Source organism: Muntiacus reevesi, chromosome 18, assembly GCF_963930625.1.
Source record: "Muntiacus reevesi chromosome 18, mMunRee1.1, whole genome shotgun sequence".
Classification (NCBI taxonomy): domain Eukaryota; kingdom Metazoa; phylum Chordata; class Mammalia; order Artiodactyla; family Cervidae; genus Muntiacus; species Muntiacus reevesi.
Window position 1 is genome coordinate 40127032 of NC_089266.1, and position 18264 is coordinate 40145295.

Below are 18264 nucleotides of genomic sequence, written 5' to 3' on the forward strand. Positions count from 1 at the left end.
AAGACAGGAATAAAGGGCAAGGGCAGAAAACCGAGAGAGAGGCCCAAATGAAGTCTGAGCCTGGTGGGAAAGATTTGGCTGCCCCATCTGCAGTGGGTCACGGGTCCAGCTGGCCCCATCTCAGAGGGCTCTGTGCCAAATGCCCTGGGCAAGGGGTAGGCTTGGGTCTCTATCCCAAACCCTCTTATCCGGGTGCATCCTATCATTTGCCTGTAGCCCTGACTTCTTTCTTCTCACCCATTTACAGGATCAAGTTCTCCCCCAGCTTCAGGGACAAGCAAAATGTTCCCACTGCCCCCAGGGGCATCCAGGGCTCCATCTGGCCATATCTTGCCCAAAGGAATGCAAGCATGGGTGCGCCAAGGTCACAAGTCAAAAGAAAAATCAGCTTCTGTGCAGCCCTGGAGAAAGGTGAGCCTGAGGCCTCTTCCCTGGTACTCAGTGGAAAGCACCAAGACCCTGTAGGTAGAACGTGGTGGGTCCTCCAAGCCCCATGGATCCCCTCAGCCTACCAGAGCCAGGGGCCTGGCCGAGGCAGCTGATGACGTGGAGATGACACGCGGTTGTCTGAAGCTGCTGAGCCTGTTACCCTAAAGGGCTCAAGCTGAGCCAAACAGCTGCAGCACCAATACTGGCAGCGAAGGCTTCCAATCACGTAATCACAAGCCCCAGCAATGCGTGGGACTCCCTTGGGGGGGTCTCGGACGCTACTACAATTACCAAATCCACACAGCCAGAAACTTGTGAATGGGCCAGCTAATGGGTTTCTGGGGTTTCGGATGGAGTAAGGAGTTAAAGGAGCCAGGAACCTGGAAGTCTTCTTTTCCTTCTCACACTCACTTGTGCAACCAAAACTTACTGTGGGCTTACTACGGCACGAGGCCTTGGGCCAGGCGCCAGCGAAGAACCTGGTTCAACACTCTGCCCCTGCCCGTCCGCTTGCACCCTTCCCAGCCCCTTCCAGACTCCTTTGGCAGCCTTTCATGGATCTGCTCAGTGAAAAAAGCTGGGATGAGCTGGACAGCTGAGCAGTTCAATAGCACTCCTCCTCTTTAAAACATTCGAGAAATATTAACCAATTAATCTCCATTGCACCCACGTGAGACATCAGAGCTTCACTCTACAGAGGAGTGTGCATAACAAAGGTGTCAGAATCGCCCCCGGACCCAGAGAACAACCCAAGTTTTCCCTCCTACCCACTCTCCTCCCATCTTCTACCCACCTAGCTGATTCTTCACAAATGTTCTTGTCACTCCTTCCTTTCTCTAAAGAACAGTAACACCAGCAATCACAACAATGACGAAAAACTACATTTCTCTGAGTAGGAGACTTAATTCTTCTGCCAGGCCCACCTATCGGGCTCCAGCAGTCATGTCAATTACAGGCTGGTGATGACAGACAGGAATAAATGACTGGGTCTTAGCCATGGGACAAGAAAGCATCCATTTGCAGGTGTTCACTGCCACACATTGGGCTAGTCTGATGTGGCCTGGGTAAGAGAGTTGCCCTGATCAAGCCCACACCGTCAGGCCAGTGGCTTGGTCTTTGGTGCAGCTAACATAGGAATATGGTGGGAAACTGAGACAGGTTCATGGTCATCTGGAGATGGGTTTGTATTCTCATAGCCCCAGATGGTTTCCTGGCCATTAGACAGGGCACTGAGTCTGTAAGCGGCACAAAAATATCACCGGAGACAGAAATTTCCCTTGGAAATGCTGTTTCAGGTAACAGAAGTGAGCTCCAAAAGGCAGGTTCTAATAACAGATGATCATGCTAGGCAAGGCACTGAGAGGCAAAGCTGATGCTATGACATGAATGTAGGAAAGTGAATGGTCCAGGGGACAGGAAGTAGGGTGGCAGGAACCCTCATCCACCATGCTTGCTGACCACGGGCAAAGGCCTTGCTCCAATCCATCCCAGATCACATGGGCAGCTGGGAGCCAACCCACCTCCTTGCACCATCACTGCAGACCTTCAGGACTTCAACTATGTTTACCCCTTATCAAGGGACCATCAGCCTGCCATGGAAGTGTGTACAGATGCTAAAGCCAATAAGAATGAGCTGACAATTCCCAAGGCAAGAAGTATGTGAGGGGAGGGGCTGGCAACTTAAGCATAGAGAACCACCAACCTCAGTGAAATTAGATAGAGCCTCAAACACCCCTGCCCTGGCTTCAGGACCAGGCTCCAGTTCCTCCAAGAGACACAGAGTCAAGTGAGGCTCAGAGTCACTGAGACCCCTTCCCCTGCTGGACCATTTTGGGGACAACGCTGAGACAGAGGGCCAGAGTGACAGATGTCTCCCATTCCAAGACTGTGAATAAGCTCAGAGATATCTGGGTGGCACTCAAGAGTCTTCCTCACCATCCTAGGGTAGGATGTGAATCCCAGCTTTGTCACTTATCAGTCATGTGACCTAGGGTAATGATTTGAGCCTAGCCAGCCGCTTCTCCCGTAAAAGGGAGGTAAGACTACCCATCTTGCAGAGTTGTGAGGTTTGCAGAGACTGGATGCAGAGCACCCGGCACGGTGCCTGGCACATGGGAGGCCCTTGGAGATGCTACCAGGCCTTTCACGTCCCTGAGAAGTGTCCTGGCTACCCTGCGCCCTGCGCCCACCCCCTTTATGATTCCTGATGGACTGCGCTTTTGTGGGGACTTGCCACCCCAGGACTGTGAGACCTGTAACCTAATAGCTTCCCGAGAGGCATGGGAACTTCTTCTGGGAGCCACAAAACCATGCTGCCAGGCAAATGACAGCTCGGGTATTTGTTTTAATTTAGGCTCTTGTCAAGAGGAAACTTCATGGCTAACAGCCCAAACATGACTGCACAGCACCTCCCCAGGAAGCCTCATTCTACAGCTCTCCAATAAGCTGTTTGGAAGAAGGAGGCAAGGACTCCTCACACTGCTGCCAAGCCAGTGCCCCCCCCCCCCCCAATCCAGGCTGCCCCAGGAGCCCAGAGCCCAAGGCAGCAGCAGAAGGGTAGACAGCTCAGATGCCAGACTGCCTGAGTCAGGGCTGATTAACAGGCACCCCCTACAAAGAAGCCCTCAGTCTAATTCCCTTTTCCAATCCCACCTTCCTCTAGTTGGAAATTTTCAAAGCAATTTTGCTGCTTTGCTCCAGGCTGTGTATGTGTTGCGGGGGTGGGGGGGGTTGGGGGGGAGTGGAGAGAGAGGTGTTGGGGTAGACTGGAGGATGACAGGAAAACTTGGAATTGACCAGATGATCAGGTAGGGGAGTCTTCTTTAAAACAATGAAGAGAAAGCCAGAGGCAGGTTTTCATAGGATTCTATGCCTTGGGAAACAGGGAAAGCAGGACTGGGTTTTGCAAAGAGCCAGAAATATTCAGGAACATAAGCTGCATGTGAATATGAGGCATTGTTATGACTGTTTTTTGCAAGCGCACAGTGAAGAGGAGGTCACTAATCCTCCCTTTGGGGTCAGGAGCTGATCTGCAGTCAGACTCTGAACAGATGTGTGCCCCCATTCAGGCAGACACATGTGTGCACACACGCCACACAGCAGCCGTGGACCCTGACCTTCACCCAACGGTGCTGGCCTCTGCGGGGGAAGGAGCAGATGGAGTGGCTGGGCTTGGCGCAGGACTGACACCCAGGGGACCCAGCTTTGCTCTTTTGATGTTGAAAAACCAAAGCCGAATGAACCATCACGAGGAGAACTGCTGGGGGGAGGAAAGGAAGGGAAAACAGATTGGGAGAGGGGAGGGAAAAGGATGGAGGGGGAGGAGAAGAGGGGGGAGAAAAAGCTATGGGGAATGATGGGGACCCAAGGGGATACAGAGGTCAGAGGCTGGGTAATGAGTACCGAGAAGCCTCCAGGACAAGAACTTGGGGTACAAGGCATCAACTTGTCCACTCTCCCCACCATTCGAACCAGGTTAATCCTTACATGTATCCTTATTCCATGGCGTCTAGAGTCCAGAAAGGGGAACCTGGTTTCACCTGCCTCCCCCGACCCCTGCCCCTGCCTTGGGACCCTAGGCTAGGAGACCCAGCAAGAGGAAGTGGGCTGGTCCCACTGAAGCGACCAAGGGGGCAAAATCCACTTATTACCTTCTTCAGGAGCCAGGAGAACCCTCTCTCTTCCTATACCACTGAAAGCTTGGGGACGATGTCTCAAGGGAGGGGTGGGCAAAATGCAGCGCTTTAGCCACCTAAGCAAGAGTGAGAGTGGGGTGGGGGGTAAGGGGGCGAGAGGAAGGGGGCGCTCAAGGCTGGGCGCAGCCCCCAGAAGGTAGGCGTGATCACTTACACATCCCCAGCACCAGTGCAAGAGCAATCACATGATCGAGGCAGATTTGGGAACGAGGAGGGTGGAGACACTGAGAAGGGTTTTTTCTTTTTTGGGGGGTGGGGTAGGGGAGGAAGGAGGGTGATGGTAGGGATGATGATAAGCCTGGCAGGAAAGACTGCTGAGCTGGGGGTTTTTAGGTCCTTCATCCTTACGAGCCCCACGGAGATCGACACCTACAGTCTCCCTTCCCATAAGGGGACTCCACCCCCACCCCGAAACACCCTGGCCTCAGGGTGTCCCTGAGATGGCAAGTCCAGGCGCCAAGGACTTCACCAAAATGGCCTTTCTGCTTCGGCGTGCACAGAAGGAGCAGCCAGTCGGGGAGCGGGGGTCAACACCCTACGGGGCTCTTCCCCTCCGCTCCAGGGTTGGGGAAAGCTCGGTTACACAACAGGTGGAAGAGGGGTGACACAGCTCTCCTGGCCCCGTCGATCCACTGCGCCCCCCTCACCCCCGCTCCAGCTGGAAGTCCACTCTGGGGACCCCATCCGCGACTGATCGCGGGGCGCCAAGCCGCTCCTCCCGCCTCCCGGCCCGCCAGGCACCTGGGCGGCAGTGCCCGCAGCCCCCAGCCCGCTCCAGCCAAGCCCGGCAACGCGAACCCCGGGGGCCGTCGGGGCTCCACGCGGGGCTCCGGGACGCGTTCCCGCCCGGCCTCCCTGGCCCGCGCGCACACACGTACTGCTGTAGAGGGTGTCGATCCAGGAGAGGCGCGGCAGGCCCCGATGGCTCAGCGGCTCCATGCCCGAAGCTCCGCGCGGCTGCGGCAGCGAAGGCTCCGTCAGATCGGAAACCCGACCCTCATCGCACAACAAAGGAGGGAGGGCGCGGGCGGCGGGCCCCGCAGGCCGAAGTTGCCGAGCGCTGGGTGGAGGCGAGGGGGAGGCAGGGAAACAGGTAGCAGGGAGGAGCGATCGGAGCCGCCCGGGAGGGGGGAGAGGGCGGGCGACGGCCGGCGAGCGCCCCCGGGAGCCCTTCCGGCCCCTGCGGCCGCTGCGAGCCCCGCTGCGGATCCCGGAGCTGCGGCCCCGCAGCCCGCCCGCCAACTAGCAACTTCCCCCGGGCTGCTCGGCGCCCAGGGGCGGGGGGCGGAGGGCGGGAGCCGCGACCAATCGGCGCGAGGCTCCCGCGCCCCCTCCCCCGCCGCGGCACGCCTCCAGACCCCCGGCGGAGGTGCGGGGAGCAGCCGGGTGTCCCCCACCCAGAGAGGGGCTCCAGCGGGTGACCGAGGAGGGGGTCCGCGGGGGTCTCCGGGGAGCGACGCAGACCCAGACTCCTCTTCCTCCCCCTCGCTGGGCTTGGCCAAATTCTGGCAACCCGCAGACTAAGGTGCTGCGGGGAGACCTATGGGCCCGCAGGGGTGACATCACCTGCCACCCCAGGATCTCTAAGCGCAGTTTCAGGGGCCAGTGCGGCTCCCAGGCCCCTCCTCTCGGCAAGCCCGGGGCGCGGCGCGCACGGGGTTAACGTCCAGCCCGCCCGCGGGAAGCGCTGGCTGCCCAAGGACTCCTTCCTTCCAAACCCTAACACTGCCTCGTCTATTTAGACACCCTTGACCTAAAAGCCAGGCTGCTCCCTGCCCTTCACACCAGGGAGGCGGCGGGCAGAGGAAGGCAGGAGGCCGAGGGGGTCGTCGAGGGGCCGTGGAGGACAAACAGGGTTAGAGGCGAGACCCCAGGGTCTCTGCTGGGTCTCCCGCAGGAACCTTCTCTGGGAATTCCAACCGCAGCGCATCTAAGGAGGGACACCATGGCTGCATAATCACAAGCTGAGGGAAGTCTGGGTTCAAGATGCCTCTGAGAAGAGACCTTTAGAAACAAAATTCCTTCTAAGACCATCGCCCACCCCCCACCCCCCCAAAAAACAGGCAATGAAGAAGCTGGAGTGGGGGAGTTTTATGCCTTCCACTGGGTGCTGGTTCCAAAAGACCCAAGGCAACTCAGCTGCAGGCCTCCTTGGACCAAAGGACTCTGAAGAAGGGACTGGAGGGACCGGAGGGTCAGGCTAGGGTGGTCCAGGGCAGGGGGCCCGAAGCTTGTTTCCTGAACCCCAGGGAAGGGAGGCAGCAGGCCCACAAGGAAACCCCGGGCTGGGCCACTTACCCTGCTTTCATCGTAGAGAGTGAGTTTTCTGCAAATGCAGCAAACCCTTCCACCCCTCATCCCCAAGCTGCTTTAACAGCAGTAACTTTAGGGGACCCAGTTCAATGGACTGGCCTACAAGATGAAACTCACCTGGCCTCTGCATGGGGGAGTGTTGTCAGCATTCCAGAGCATTTGTGGGGGGGGGGTCGGTGGGGGGCGGAGATTGGACAGGGCCGGGTTGGGGGGGGGGCGGTGGGGTGCTGTACTCATCATTCCAAACAACCAGAGATCTAACTCTTCTTTAAAAAAATGAAAAGCAGTATCATTGACGTGCAATACGGTATTAGTTTCAGATCTTGTTCTTAAAAGGAGAAGCAGACCCTTTTGTATGATGCTGAAAGGAAGTCTGAATCTAGCCCCTGCAGCAGCATAGGTAGCACCTCCAGAGCTGCCCCAGGGGAGGTGGGGACCATTGGGCTCACAGAGGGGGGGTGAGTCCCTGGGGAAGATGCAAGGGAAGATGCTTTGGGGGTGCAAAGCATCCACAGGTGGCTACAGTGGGTGTTTTTCAAACTGGAGGTGACACTGGCCCCTCCCTGCATCCACTGGGCTCTCCAGCACCTCAGGCCTCAAGGCTCGGGCTCTGACTTTAGCTCTTGTGGGTCTCCCTGCTCAGCTGTCACCCTCCCACCATCTCTGACTTGCACACAAGACTGGAAGGACCAAGCAAGCAGGCACCTGGAGCTTGGCAGAGAGGGGGGCGTGCATCTCCAATGAGATGCTCCAGAAATAGAGCTGGGATGGGAGAGGAAGCAAACGGGCTCCTGGAGGAACCAGAGGGAGGACGGTGAGACAGAGGAGCAGAGAGGGGCCCAGGGCCTCTCTTCTTCCCACACGGAAGGCACAGAACCCAGAAGAAAGGTGCAAGCAGGATACCAGCCCAGGTAAGCAGCAATACTGCCCCCCTCCCCAACATCTCCACCACTCCCCACCCCCCTGCACCCTCGGCCCCTCCGCAAGGCAGCATGGGCCTTCTCCGAACACTGCCTGATGGCGACATCTGGGCACTGACTGTGGGGAGGCCATGGATGTATGTTTCTGCGTGAGTCACATACATTTGCATACATTTTACATTTTTATCTACAAAGGCTTAAAAAAGCTATTTTCAGCATTTTTTTCAAGCAAATATGTTAGTTGCTCTCCTTAGCTCTGCTTTTTCCCCCTCCATTCTGTCCAATCCTGTTCTAAACCTTCCAGTCCAGAACACAATATAGGGGAGAGGGGAGTGGGGCCTTGGAGACCAATAAGAAGGAACGCTTCTAATAATTAACAGAGAGTGCCTGCAGCGAACCTGGCTTGGATCTTAGTGCTTTGCTTACACAACAGCCTCACTATTATCTCAGTTCCCTCCATTTATCAGGTGAGCAAATCGAGGCCCTGAGCAGCTAAGTAACCCATCCAGACAGTAAATGGAGGGGCATGCACGCTACCTCCACTGTCAGGGTTGAAAGCAGGGAGGTCTCTGGAAATCTCTGCTGGACCATGGGTTAAAGACTATCTTCTAGAAAACTCTTCCAGTCCTATTCCATCTCTGCACAACTGTCTCAAACATATGTGTCCCAGGAAAGGGCAGTTAGGTCAAGATCCCTTGATGGCTACATAGGATGGCTTCCAATGGACATTACCACCACAGGGCTTGTCTAACCTTGGCTATAGGACAAGTGTGCGGAAGCACCAGGGTGACATGAGACCAGAACAGAAGCCTCCAGATTCCTGGCACTGAGTGGAAAGGAGGTGGGGGAGACCCAGTACCACATCCTAGGAAGGAAGGAGTTAAAGCCATTCTCACCCATGTTGTGCCCAAGGTGAGGTGCTCTGCCAGCATCCCCCTTCTGTCAGAGTAGCTGGGGGACATTCCCAGGGACAGGCCACCCTGATTCAGCTAAGTGTGGACCTGCCCCTGCACCCCAAGGCGCTGAGTCAGCACCCATCACACCTCGTCCTCCAGGCCTGCACTAACTATGTGCTGCCTCGTCCTTTGGTGAACACACTCCACCTTCCCAGCCCTCCCTCTGGCCTGTGTACTCAGCCTGTCCTTGGCTCCTCACCTCGCACAGCAAGCGGCTGCGCCTGCCTCATCAGCAGATTTAAGGGGGATTTAAGGGTTGGTTGGGCTTCCTTGGTGGCTCAGAGGATAAAGAACTGGCCTGCAATGCAGGAGACCTGGGTTCAATTCCTAGGTCGGGAAGATCCTCTGGAGAAGTGAATGGCTACCCACTCCAATATTCTTGCCTGGTGAATCCCATGGACAGAGGAGCCTGGTGGGCTATAGTCCATGAGGTCGCAAAGAATCAGATATGACTGGAGCGACTAACACTTTCACTTTTAAGGGTTGGTTGCCCGGAGCACCGGGCTGATGATGTGGGCCAAAAGGGAAGAGGACGTATCCCATCTGAGGTCAGCAGTCTTGCCATTACATAACCCCCAGGGGTGTGCTACTCCCCATCTCTCCATTATCCAGCTCTTGCCTCTACCACCCACTTTTCCTGGGTGGGAAAAAGGAGACCATGCTTAGAACCAAAACTAGGTATTTCCACTTTTCTTCCCCCCTCACTGTTAGCAACCCAGCTCCACTGGGAACAATAGGAAGGCCTGGGAGTCCCTGTGGGGGTCACTGGTGATGAAGAGGATATCTTTGCACCTCTCCCCACTCTGAGGTCTGCAGGGAGCACCAGGGTTTGCAGGTGGGATATACAGGTGGTCGGAGTGGGGTGGGGGTGGTCTCCACATTCAAATTAAAAACAAAAAAAATGACCTATACACAAAATCTCATTTGTACCCTCCCTTTAAAAGCTGGGACAAGGAACTTCCCTGATGGTCCAGTGGCTGGGACTCTGGGCTTCCAATGCAGGAGGCAAGGGTTTGACTCCTGGTTGGGGAACTAGGATCACCCATGGCTGTGCAGCACAGCAAAAAATAACAGCCAAAACCTGGGACTGTGTGTTTTTTCACTGCACCTTGCCCAGTGGATGAATGAGGCTCAGGTAGACCTTCAAGGCAGTCGTACCTACACCATGCCCCTGGATCAGTTTTCTGCCAAAAGCCCAATAGACTGGCATTCAATAATACATGCTGAATAAATAAAACTACTGACAGCTAACTTTGATTGAGTGCTTTTAAAGTGCCAGGCAGTGCTCCATGTGCTTCACATAGACTACCTCCCTCAGTCTTCATAATAAGCCAATGAGATCGGCACTACCATTCTCTCCATTCCTTCCCATAGAAACAGGAAGGTATGCTATTGGCCAGCTAGGAAATGAACTGAGATTCTGAATCCAGAGTCCACATGGGTAATCTCTGTGTTGGGCTGCAATGAGTGACTAAAAATGAATAAACAGAGGCAAGTTAAACTCAGGGAGGAAGAAATCAGAGCTACAGGAGGAATGTAACTCCAGAACCCCCCACAGCCACCAGTGATGAAGCAAAACAAGAACTGGTTCCCAGAGAAAACCACATGTCCTCTGTCAGGGCAGATGATCCCGGAGACAAGCTGGCTGCGATCAATCCAGTGACAATTTCCTGAACTCCAGTCCCAGCCAAACCCCACTGCTTCTATGCTTCAGGCCAGTCTCGAGCCTTGCCAGCCTCAGTTTTCCCATCCTTAGGTGGGCACCCACAGGGATGCCCCTCAGGCTTCCTATCTGCCCAGTAGCCCCCGGGATGGCCTGTTTCTGGTTCTTTGCTCCATTTCCTTTAAGTTCAACATAGCAAAGCAGTGCTTACTCTTCTAAGATTCACCCTTAGCCCTTGGGCCTGGAGAGAAGAAAATTCCCCAGGCCTCTCCTGGGTCACCTCTAAGTGGGCAGGTCTGGCTTAATAGTTCTGTCCTCTGCCCTCTTCCTCCCCATCTCTTCCCAGCCTCCTCACTCTTCCAGCAGGCAGTGAGATCTAGAGGGAGCACGGATTTACTGAAAGCCCTCCCTGCTTCTTCGTTTTCTCTTCCAAAGTTTATCTCAGCTTGAGTCATGGGAAAGATGTAAGAGTCATGGCAAGATGTAAACTAGAAAATTCCATTCACCTTCTTGTTGCCTCCCTCGGTACCATGGCTGAGAGAAGCCTGGTGACATGCAGGTCCCTGCAGTGGTGAGGCTCCCCCCACGTCCCCCCACGTTTCTTGGGAGCTGAGTTGAAGCCCCACTCCCATGGCTAGGGCCACAGTGAGTCCAGCATCCTGGGAGCAGCATACTAGGCAAAGCTGCAATTTCGGGAGGGTCTCGGGCCAAGTTCTAGCTAAAGTGGCCCTCACCCGACACGGCTCGGCTTGTTCCACCCAGGGGTCAACACAGAGGTTTCTGAGAGTGGATCCGAGGGATCAACAGTAGGTTCTGGTGCCCACCCCCTTCCTGAATGACTTACCACAGCATTCCCATCAGCATTTGGAAATAGGCAGGCAGAAGAGAGAAGAGAAGGATCCTCCAAGTCCCCAGAACCCAGAGACAAAGTTCAACGGCTCCAACCTTATCAGCCCCAAGTGAAGCAGAGGCAAGTCCATCTGGGGCCAGAGCTCACAGGCTGGCCCTCTGCCCTCCCGTGGCCACTATTCTCCTGAAGCTGGCTGTGCTTCTTGCTGTCTCGGCCAGAGTTCTGCAGATGACTCTCAGCCCCGCACTGTTCTGCCAGGAGCTCTGACGCCACCAGCCAGGCTGGCCCCCGTCCCTGTGAGGTCCAGGGGGGGCTTCAGGGGCTGAGGGCAGATTGTCAAGGAGACCAGCTCCAAGAGATGGCGGCTCAACATTCGAGAAAGTGAGGACAAAGGAGCATCAGAGCATAGCCAGTGCGTTTCAGAATTACCGTTCTAGTTCGCGGTGTGTGGCCCTGTCTCTTTAAGGACCAGGCCTCTTTAAGACGAGTTCCCTCTGCAGTCTCCTCTGCCACCAGTGGTCCTGCGGCAGACAACGGGGGCTCTTGAGCGCCATCTGGTGGTCCAACGGAGCAGCGCCTCAGCCAGCAGACTGTCCTGCCACCCTGGACACTGTCCAGCCAAGAGGCCTGGAAATGTCTGCAATAAAATCTCAGCTTCATCCACTGGATTTTCACAGGGCTGTTAGGTTGCAACTGTGAGAAAAGAGGCTATAGAAATCAGGGGGAGCTCCATTTGGGACCAGGAGCCAGCAGGAGCCCCCATGAGTGGCCTGGGAAGAAAAACCATCCCACTGGACAAAAGCTTCATTAAGATATTTGGACATGCAGGGACTTATCCAGTCTCTCTGTCAGCCATCTGCAGGACATAGGCAAAGCTGTATGTATCCTGTCCCCATAAACATTGGAGTTAGTAGTTCTCAATTAGAGGTAAAGAATCTGCCTGCTAATGCAGGAGATGCAAGAGATGCAGGTTTGATCCCTGGGTTGGGAGGATCCCTTGGAGAAGGAATGACAACCCACTCCAGTATTCTTGCCTGGGAAACCCCATGGACAGAGGAGCTTAGAGTGCTACGGTCCATGGGGTCACAAAGAGGTTGGACACAACTGAGAACACACACGCCACGCCACGCCCCACCAGGAGGTATTTGAAAATGTGGAGGAGCATTATAAAGTCAGAGATATTAAGATGTCCTGCAATATGCAGAACCATCCCAAAGAATGTCTATCCCCAGATACCAACAGTGTTAAGGACACTATGTGGTTAGGAGGAACAGAGGCTTTTGGAAACTTGCTAAGGTTCCTTAGCAAGCTCATACCCATCCTGTTCTTTTCCCCATCTTTCTGCCTTTGGTGTCCTCCCTACACTTTACCTTTATGAGGTCAGATGTGGAGAGAGGGACTGATCTGGCCCAGGCCACCTTCACCAGGGATGCCAGAGTCCCTGGCTGTTCCACCCCAAAAGCCAGGCACACACCTGCCCCAAGTGTGTGTTGGGTCATCATGCCCCTTGGATGGGAAAGGCAGACTGGCTGGCAGCCTGACTCAGACCGCTGGGAACCAGCAGATGGATTCTGAGAAGAGATTACAGAGGATCAGCCGCTCCTTCCCTCAAGAGAACACCCTGCCTTCCTTCCCCCATGGGTGATGCAACCTAGCCCAGCCCACTGTCTCTAAACTGTCCCATGACATCCATGTTTTACATAAGGCACTTTCATGTGCTCATCATGAAACCTGGCGAGTCCTAGTTTCTCCTTCCCTCAAGCTTTCTGCTGCCTGTCCTGGGCCGATCAGCTTAGTCTCCCAGTCTGATGCCAGCGACTGACATGAGAAACCAACACCCATGACGTAAGTTCTAAGGAAGAGAGTAGAAAAAAGAAATGAAATGCTGTCTGCTGTGGTGAGTAGAAGCCCCACAGTGGTCACATCTGAGCTGGGTCTGCTGGTCTGAGAAGTCGCAGGCTCGTGAGGCTGACATCATAGCTAGAATGATCAGCTGGAGGAAACAGTTTTCCAGCATCCCCCAGCAGCTCGAGAACACTTCCCACTGCTGTCAGAAGGAAAAAGCCACATCCCTGTAGTGTCACACAAGGCTTTGTGGCCTGGCCCCTCACCTCCTCTCAGCTTCATCTGTCACGCTCTCCCCCTGGCCCTCTCTTGCTTTCTCAGAACTTTTGTACAGGATGGTATCTCTGGTCAAAATGTTCCACCCGACTCTGCCTGGGTATCTCCTACTGTTCCCTCTAGTCGTTTTACATTTTTAAAAATTTGTTGGCTGCACTGAGTCCTCACTGTGGTGTGTGGGCTATTCGCTAGGAAGCTCTCCCTAACTATCAGACCAGAGAGCCCTGCATTTCTGATTACTCAGTGCTCTTGTAAATCACCTAATACCTATCTCTTCTGTTAGACTGAGAGCTCTGAGAAAGTAGGAACCTCATCCCTCTTGTTCACTTGTTCACTGTACACTTGGCACCTTGAAATAGTGGTTTCGATGAATGAATCAGTAAATGAATGAATGAATGAATGGCCAAATAACGCTCTTGGTCACAAAGACCCTAAAATGAGTGAGTACAGAAGCTTCAGCCAACCCAGCTCTACCAACTGAAAAAGAACTGTTAGGGCCACTTGGAACATCGTGTTGAGAATAGAATGGTCATGTTCTCCGGAAAGACTCGGACAAACAACAGGATCCTAGAGTCGGATTTGGGGCAGGAGAATTGCTGTTCCAGTTAATTCTCTAACTGCTCACATGAAATCCCAACTAAAAACTCCCCAGTGCCCAGGGCGCCCTGGCTCAGCAGCCAGAACTGGATGCTGCACTCTTTTTCACCCAATCAGACACCAAGACGGAAATGGGATAGAAGCTGAGAAATGGTTCAGCCCACTAAGGGAACTTTGGTCTCCATTCTCAGAGTCTTTCTCCTGGACCTGCCCCCAATTTGCATTTAATTTTGTTTTTAGACGAGGGAGGCAAATTGTAGTCCTCCTCTGGGAAAAAGCAGTCTCTGGGTGTGTGTGCCTGTCCTGTCTCACCTCCCGGTTAGGATGCGGACTCTGGGACTCAACTCCCTAGTCCCAGCGGGGCTGTCAGCTGAAGCTGTCCCTCACCGGTTTCCAGTGATAACTTTGATGCCCCTCCAACTCGGTGGCTCAGTGGTAAAGAATCTGCCTGCAGTGCAGGAGACACAGGAGATGTGAGTTCGATCCCTGGGTTGGGAAGATTCCCTGGACAGAAGCCATGGCAACTCACTCCAATATTTTTGCTGGGAAAATCCCATGGACAGAGGAGCCTGTCCCCCAAAGACTACAGTCCATGGGGTCGCCGAAGAGTCAGACATGACCGAAGTGACTGAACATGCACACGCACACCCGGACAGATGGGAAATCTTGCTTTCAACCCCGTGATGGGAGAAGGATGATGGAAGCTGATTCTGGACACCCTGTCCTCCCAAGGACCTAGCCTGAGAGCTGCTGTAGGCTGCCTGATGGATGGACAGACAGACAGAGGGACAGGGCTTGGGCAGACCCTCTGAGGCTGCTGCACGCACTAAGCCGAGGTGACCACTGAGCAGGCCTGAGGGCCTTGGAGGGCAGTACACCAGACTCAGCCGGTCTGCCAGCACCCGCAAAAGGGAAAGCAGGTTTCCTTTCATTTTCTCTTCAGCACAACACAGGGACAAATACGACACCCAATTATCTGTCCAGGTCTGACTTGTTGGGCCTGAGGTCTATGATGGTCCAGAAAACCACCCTAGGCCACTGGGGTCAGTAATCCAGATGGTTAGTCCTCTAAGCTACCAGCCCAGCTCCTCACCCACTGCTTCATAAAGATGTTCTGGCATAGTTAATACCTTCCGTGTATTTCTCTCCCCTGAAATGAAAGGAAAGGACCTGATGGGAGGAGGCAGGGGTTGACAATAAAGGACAGAAGAATCGTAATAACTGTGCCAGCAATAACACTGACATGGTGCTCACTGTGGCATGGCTGATCTAAGGGCTGCATGTTTTAAGGCCCTGGATTATCACAGTAATAACATCAACACTCTACTCCCTCTCCCCAGCAGAAGTCTGCTAAACCTGCTGTGTGACCTTAGGGGACATTCTTTCCCTCTCTGGGCCTTGGTTTCCTCACCATGGCATGCATGGGTGAAGGTGGCTCAGTCTATGATTCTTTGACAGACAGTAACCAGAAAATAGCTGAGAGGAGAGAGGAAAGCTTTCTTTCCTATGCCTCAGTGGCCCAAGACTTCAGGAATTTCCATGGGTTTTGAGGACTGGGAAACTTATTCATTACCCCATTGAATATTCCCTGAACCCCATATAAAGAAGATTGGGTTCTTTTGTCCAGGATGCTTCTGACAGTGGATTTGAGATGTGCCCAGAAGTCACCAAGAGGCAAGGCAGCAGCTGCTGGGCCCGAGAGTGGTCTGGACAGTGTGTTATGGAGGGAAGGGAAAGTCACCCCTTAGAACTGAGTTGCTGACTAAACGCTCCTTGAAGGAAGTGCCATTTGAACCCTGGGCCTGGAAGAACATCTCATATTTCGCTTGCAAAAAATGGTGGGGTGTGGAGACAGGGCATTCTGGAGGGAAGGAAAGCATAAATGATTACACAGAGGCAAAAAGGGGTGAGGAGGGAACCAGATAGATGACTGAGGAGAAGGTTCTTTTGGGAACTAGTGGAATATATCGCTAATCTAATGTGTGACCTCAGCATGAATCAGGGACACGACAGAATCTACAGCTTCTCTTAGGCCTGTCCTTATAGAGAAGCCTGTCTGGGATACCTCCTTCCCCTCTGCAGTGCCCACAAAGGCCCAGGACCACCTCCCCTCCCTGTGAGTTTGGGGGCAGAGACATCCATTCCTGAAAGCCCTTTAGGCAACGTGTCCCTGGCTTCACCAGTATTTATGTTCCGGACACTGTGTTGAGCACATGACTCTTACTCTTTTCTTTCCAGCTTTACTGAGATGTAATTGACAGATGGCATTGTGTAAGTTTAGGTGTAATGACTTGATATAAGTATGCATTGTGAAATGATGACCACAACAAGGTTAGGTAACACGTTTACCATCACACACAGTTACTTCTTATGCGTGTGTGGTGAGACCATTTAAGATCTACTCTGAGAAGTTTTTAAAATTATTTCTTTCTTTCTTTGGGTGCATTGGGTCTCAGTTGTGGTGTGCGGGATCTTTACTGCAGCATGTGGGATCCAGTTCCCTGACCAGGGATCAAACCCAGGGCCCCCTGCATTGGGAGCTTGGAGCCCTAGCCACTGGACCACCAGGGAAGTCCCTCTGAGAACATTTCAAGGATTCAGTAAGTATTGTTGACTAGAGTCACCATGTTGTACATTAGGTCCCCAGAACTCATTCATTTTATAACTGAAAGTTCGTACCCTTTAACCAACATCTCCCCATTTCCGCCATCCTCCAGGCCCTGCTCACCACCATTCTACTTTTTATGTCACTCTGACCATAGATACATGACACTTCAGTGTGGCAGACACAATCATCGCCCCTACTTTGTAGAAGAGACTCAAAAGTCTAGTAAGTGGTAGAACCAACTTCACACTCAGGTGTGACTGGGGGCAGAGTCCAAGCTCTCAATAGCCTTTATGGACTGAATGTTTGTGCATCCCCCCAAATGCAGAGGTTGAAGCCCTACTCCTCAATGTGAAGGTATTTGAAGGTCTTTGAGAGGTAATTAGGTTTGGATGAGGTCATGAGGGTGGGGTCCCTGTGATGGGACTGCTATTACCCTTAGAGGAAGAAGAGAGGGGGACTTCCCTGGTGGTCCGGTGGTTAAGAATCCACCTGCTAATGCAGGGGGCACGGGTTCGATCCCTGGTCCAGGAAGATCCCACATACCATGGAGTGTCTAAGCCCATGAGCCGCAACTTCTGAAGCCCACGGGCTCTAGTGCCTGTGCACTGCAACAAAGAGAAGCTCCCGCTCTGCAACTGGAGAAAGCCCGCTCGCAGCAATGAAGACCTAGCACAACCAAGAAAACAAACAAAGAAATAAATAAAGAAAGGAACTTCCCCAGTGGTCCAGTGGTTAACACTTCATGCTTCCAATGCAGGGGTGTGGATTCAATCCCTGGTAGGGGAACTAGATCCCACATGCTGCAGGGCATGACCCCTCCCCCCCCAAAAAAAGAAAGAAATACCCTAAAAAAAGAAGAGACCAGAGGTCTCTCTCTGACATGTGGACACACAGCAAGAAGGCAGCGACCAGGGAGAGAGTCCTCACCTCACCAAGAACTCGATCATGCTGGCACCTTGATCTTGGACTTCCCAGCCTCCAGAACTGGGAGAAAGGAACTCTTGTTGTTTAAGCCACTCAGCTTATAGCATTTTGTTGCAGCATCCTGAGCTAAGACACCCACCACATGACTGTGCCTGTCCACCAGTCCTGACGCTGCAGAAGGCATCTTAGCCTTCTGACATCACAAGATTCTTCACTGGCAAGGGAGTCAAGTTTCCCAGGCATACCAGGCAGCTTTGACACGTGATGCTAACATGGATTTATCCTCAGAGCTCTGAGAGCTATTCTCCAGACAAAAAAAGGAGGAGACAAAGGGACTTCCCTGGAGGTCCAGTGATTAAGACTCTGTGCTTCCCCAGCAGGGGGCACGTGTTTGATCCCTGGTTGGGGAGCTAAGATCCTGCATGCCACCTGGCATGCCCCTCCCACCCCCAAAAGAAGCCCCAGAGAAAACACAAAGATGTGTTTCCATCCTCTTTCTCCTCAACTGAAGTCTGAGAAGCTCTGGGGTCTTTCAACTACTCCTTAGTCATGAGGCCTGTACCTGGAGTGTCCCTGGGGGTAAGAGTACTTTGCAATACATTGGGAGGCGGACATGGCAACCCCCTCCAGGATTCTTGCCTGGAGATTTGCCATGGACAGTGGAGCCTGGTGGGCTACAGTCCACGGGGTTGCAAAGAGTGAGACACAATTAAGCGACGGAGCAATGACAAGTCTCAGGGATATGTCTCTCACATAAACAGCCCCCAGCCGTGCCTGGCTCGGGTTCAGCCAAGTATTGTAAGGAGCATTTTAAGGACAATTAACCTTTGAGGAACCTCTCAGTGGAGAAAGCAGGAGAAAACTGCGGTATCAGCTCTACATCCTATGCTATCCAAATTTTCATGTCTTCACTGTCCTAGCCCTGAAAAAGAAAGATCAGTAGGCTCAAAACTTTTCTCGAAATTTCATTGTTCTCTGAACAGAGATAGATGTCTGTGGGAAGATAACACCACCCAGTGAGGGAAAACAGATTCACTTTCCTAGGGAAGGACCCTGTACTTCTGAGAAACCTTCCCACAGAACCTCAAAAAGTAAAGACTCTGAGGAATTTCAGTTCCCCCTGCAGCGCCATCTGGCCAGAAGCACTGTTCAGAGCTGTGTTCGTGCGCGCTCAGTTGCTTCAGTCGT

The 18264-nt window shown here is 53.4% G+C and overlaps 1 protein-coding gene across 2 annotated transcripts in view; it reads right to left on the minus strand.

Moving 5' to 3' along the window:
* ABR (ABR activator of RhoGEF and GTPase) overlaps positions 1 to 18264 on the minus strand; it is a 186652-nt gene that overhangs the window by 135940 nt on the left and 32448 nt on the right. Inside the window, exon 1 of one of the 2 annotated variants that reach the window (XM_065910849.1) lies at positions 5003 to 5325. The exons of the other annotated variant lie outside the window; for it this stretch is intronic. Coding sequence (XP_065766921.1) covers positions 5003 to 5063 — 61 coding nt within the window. The 5' untranslated portion in view covers positions 5064 to 5325. Of the gene's footprint in view, positions 1 to 5002; positions 5326 to 18264 lie in introns of those variants that run through there. 2 annotated transcript variants of the gene reach the window in all.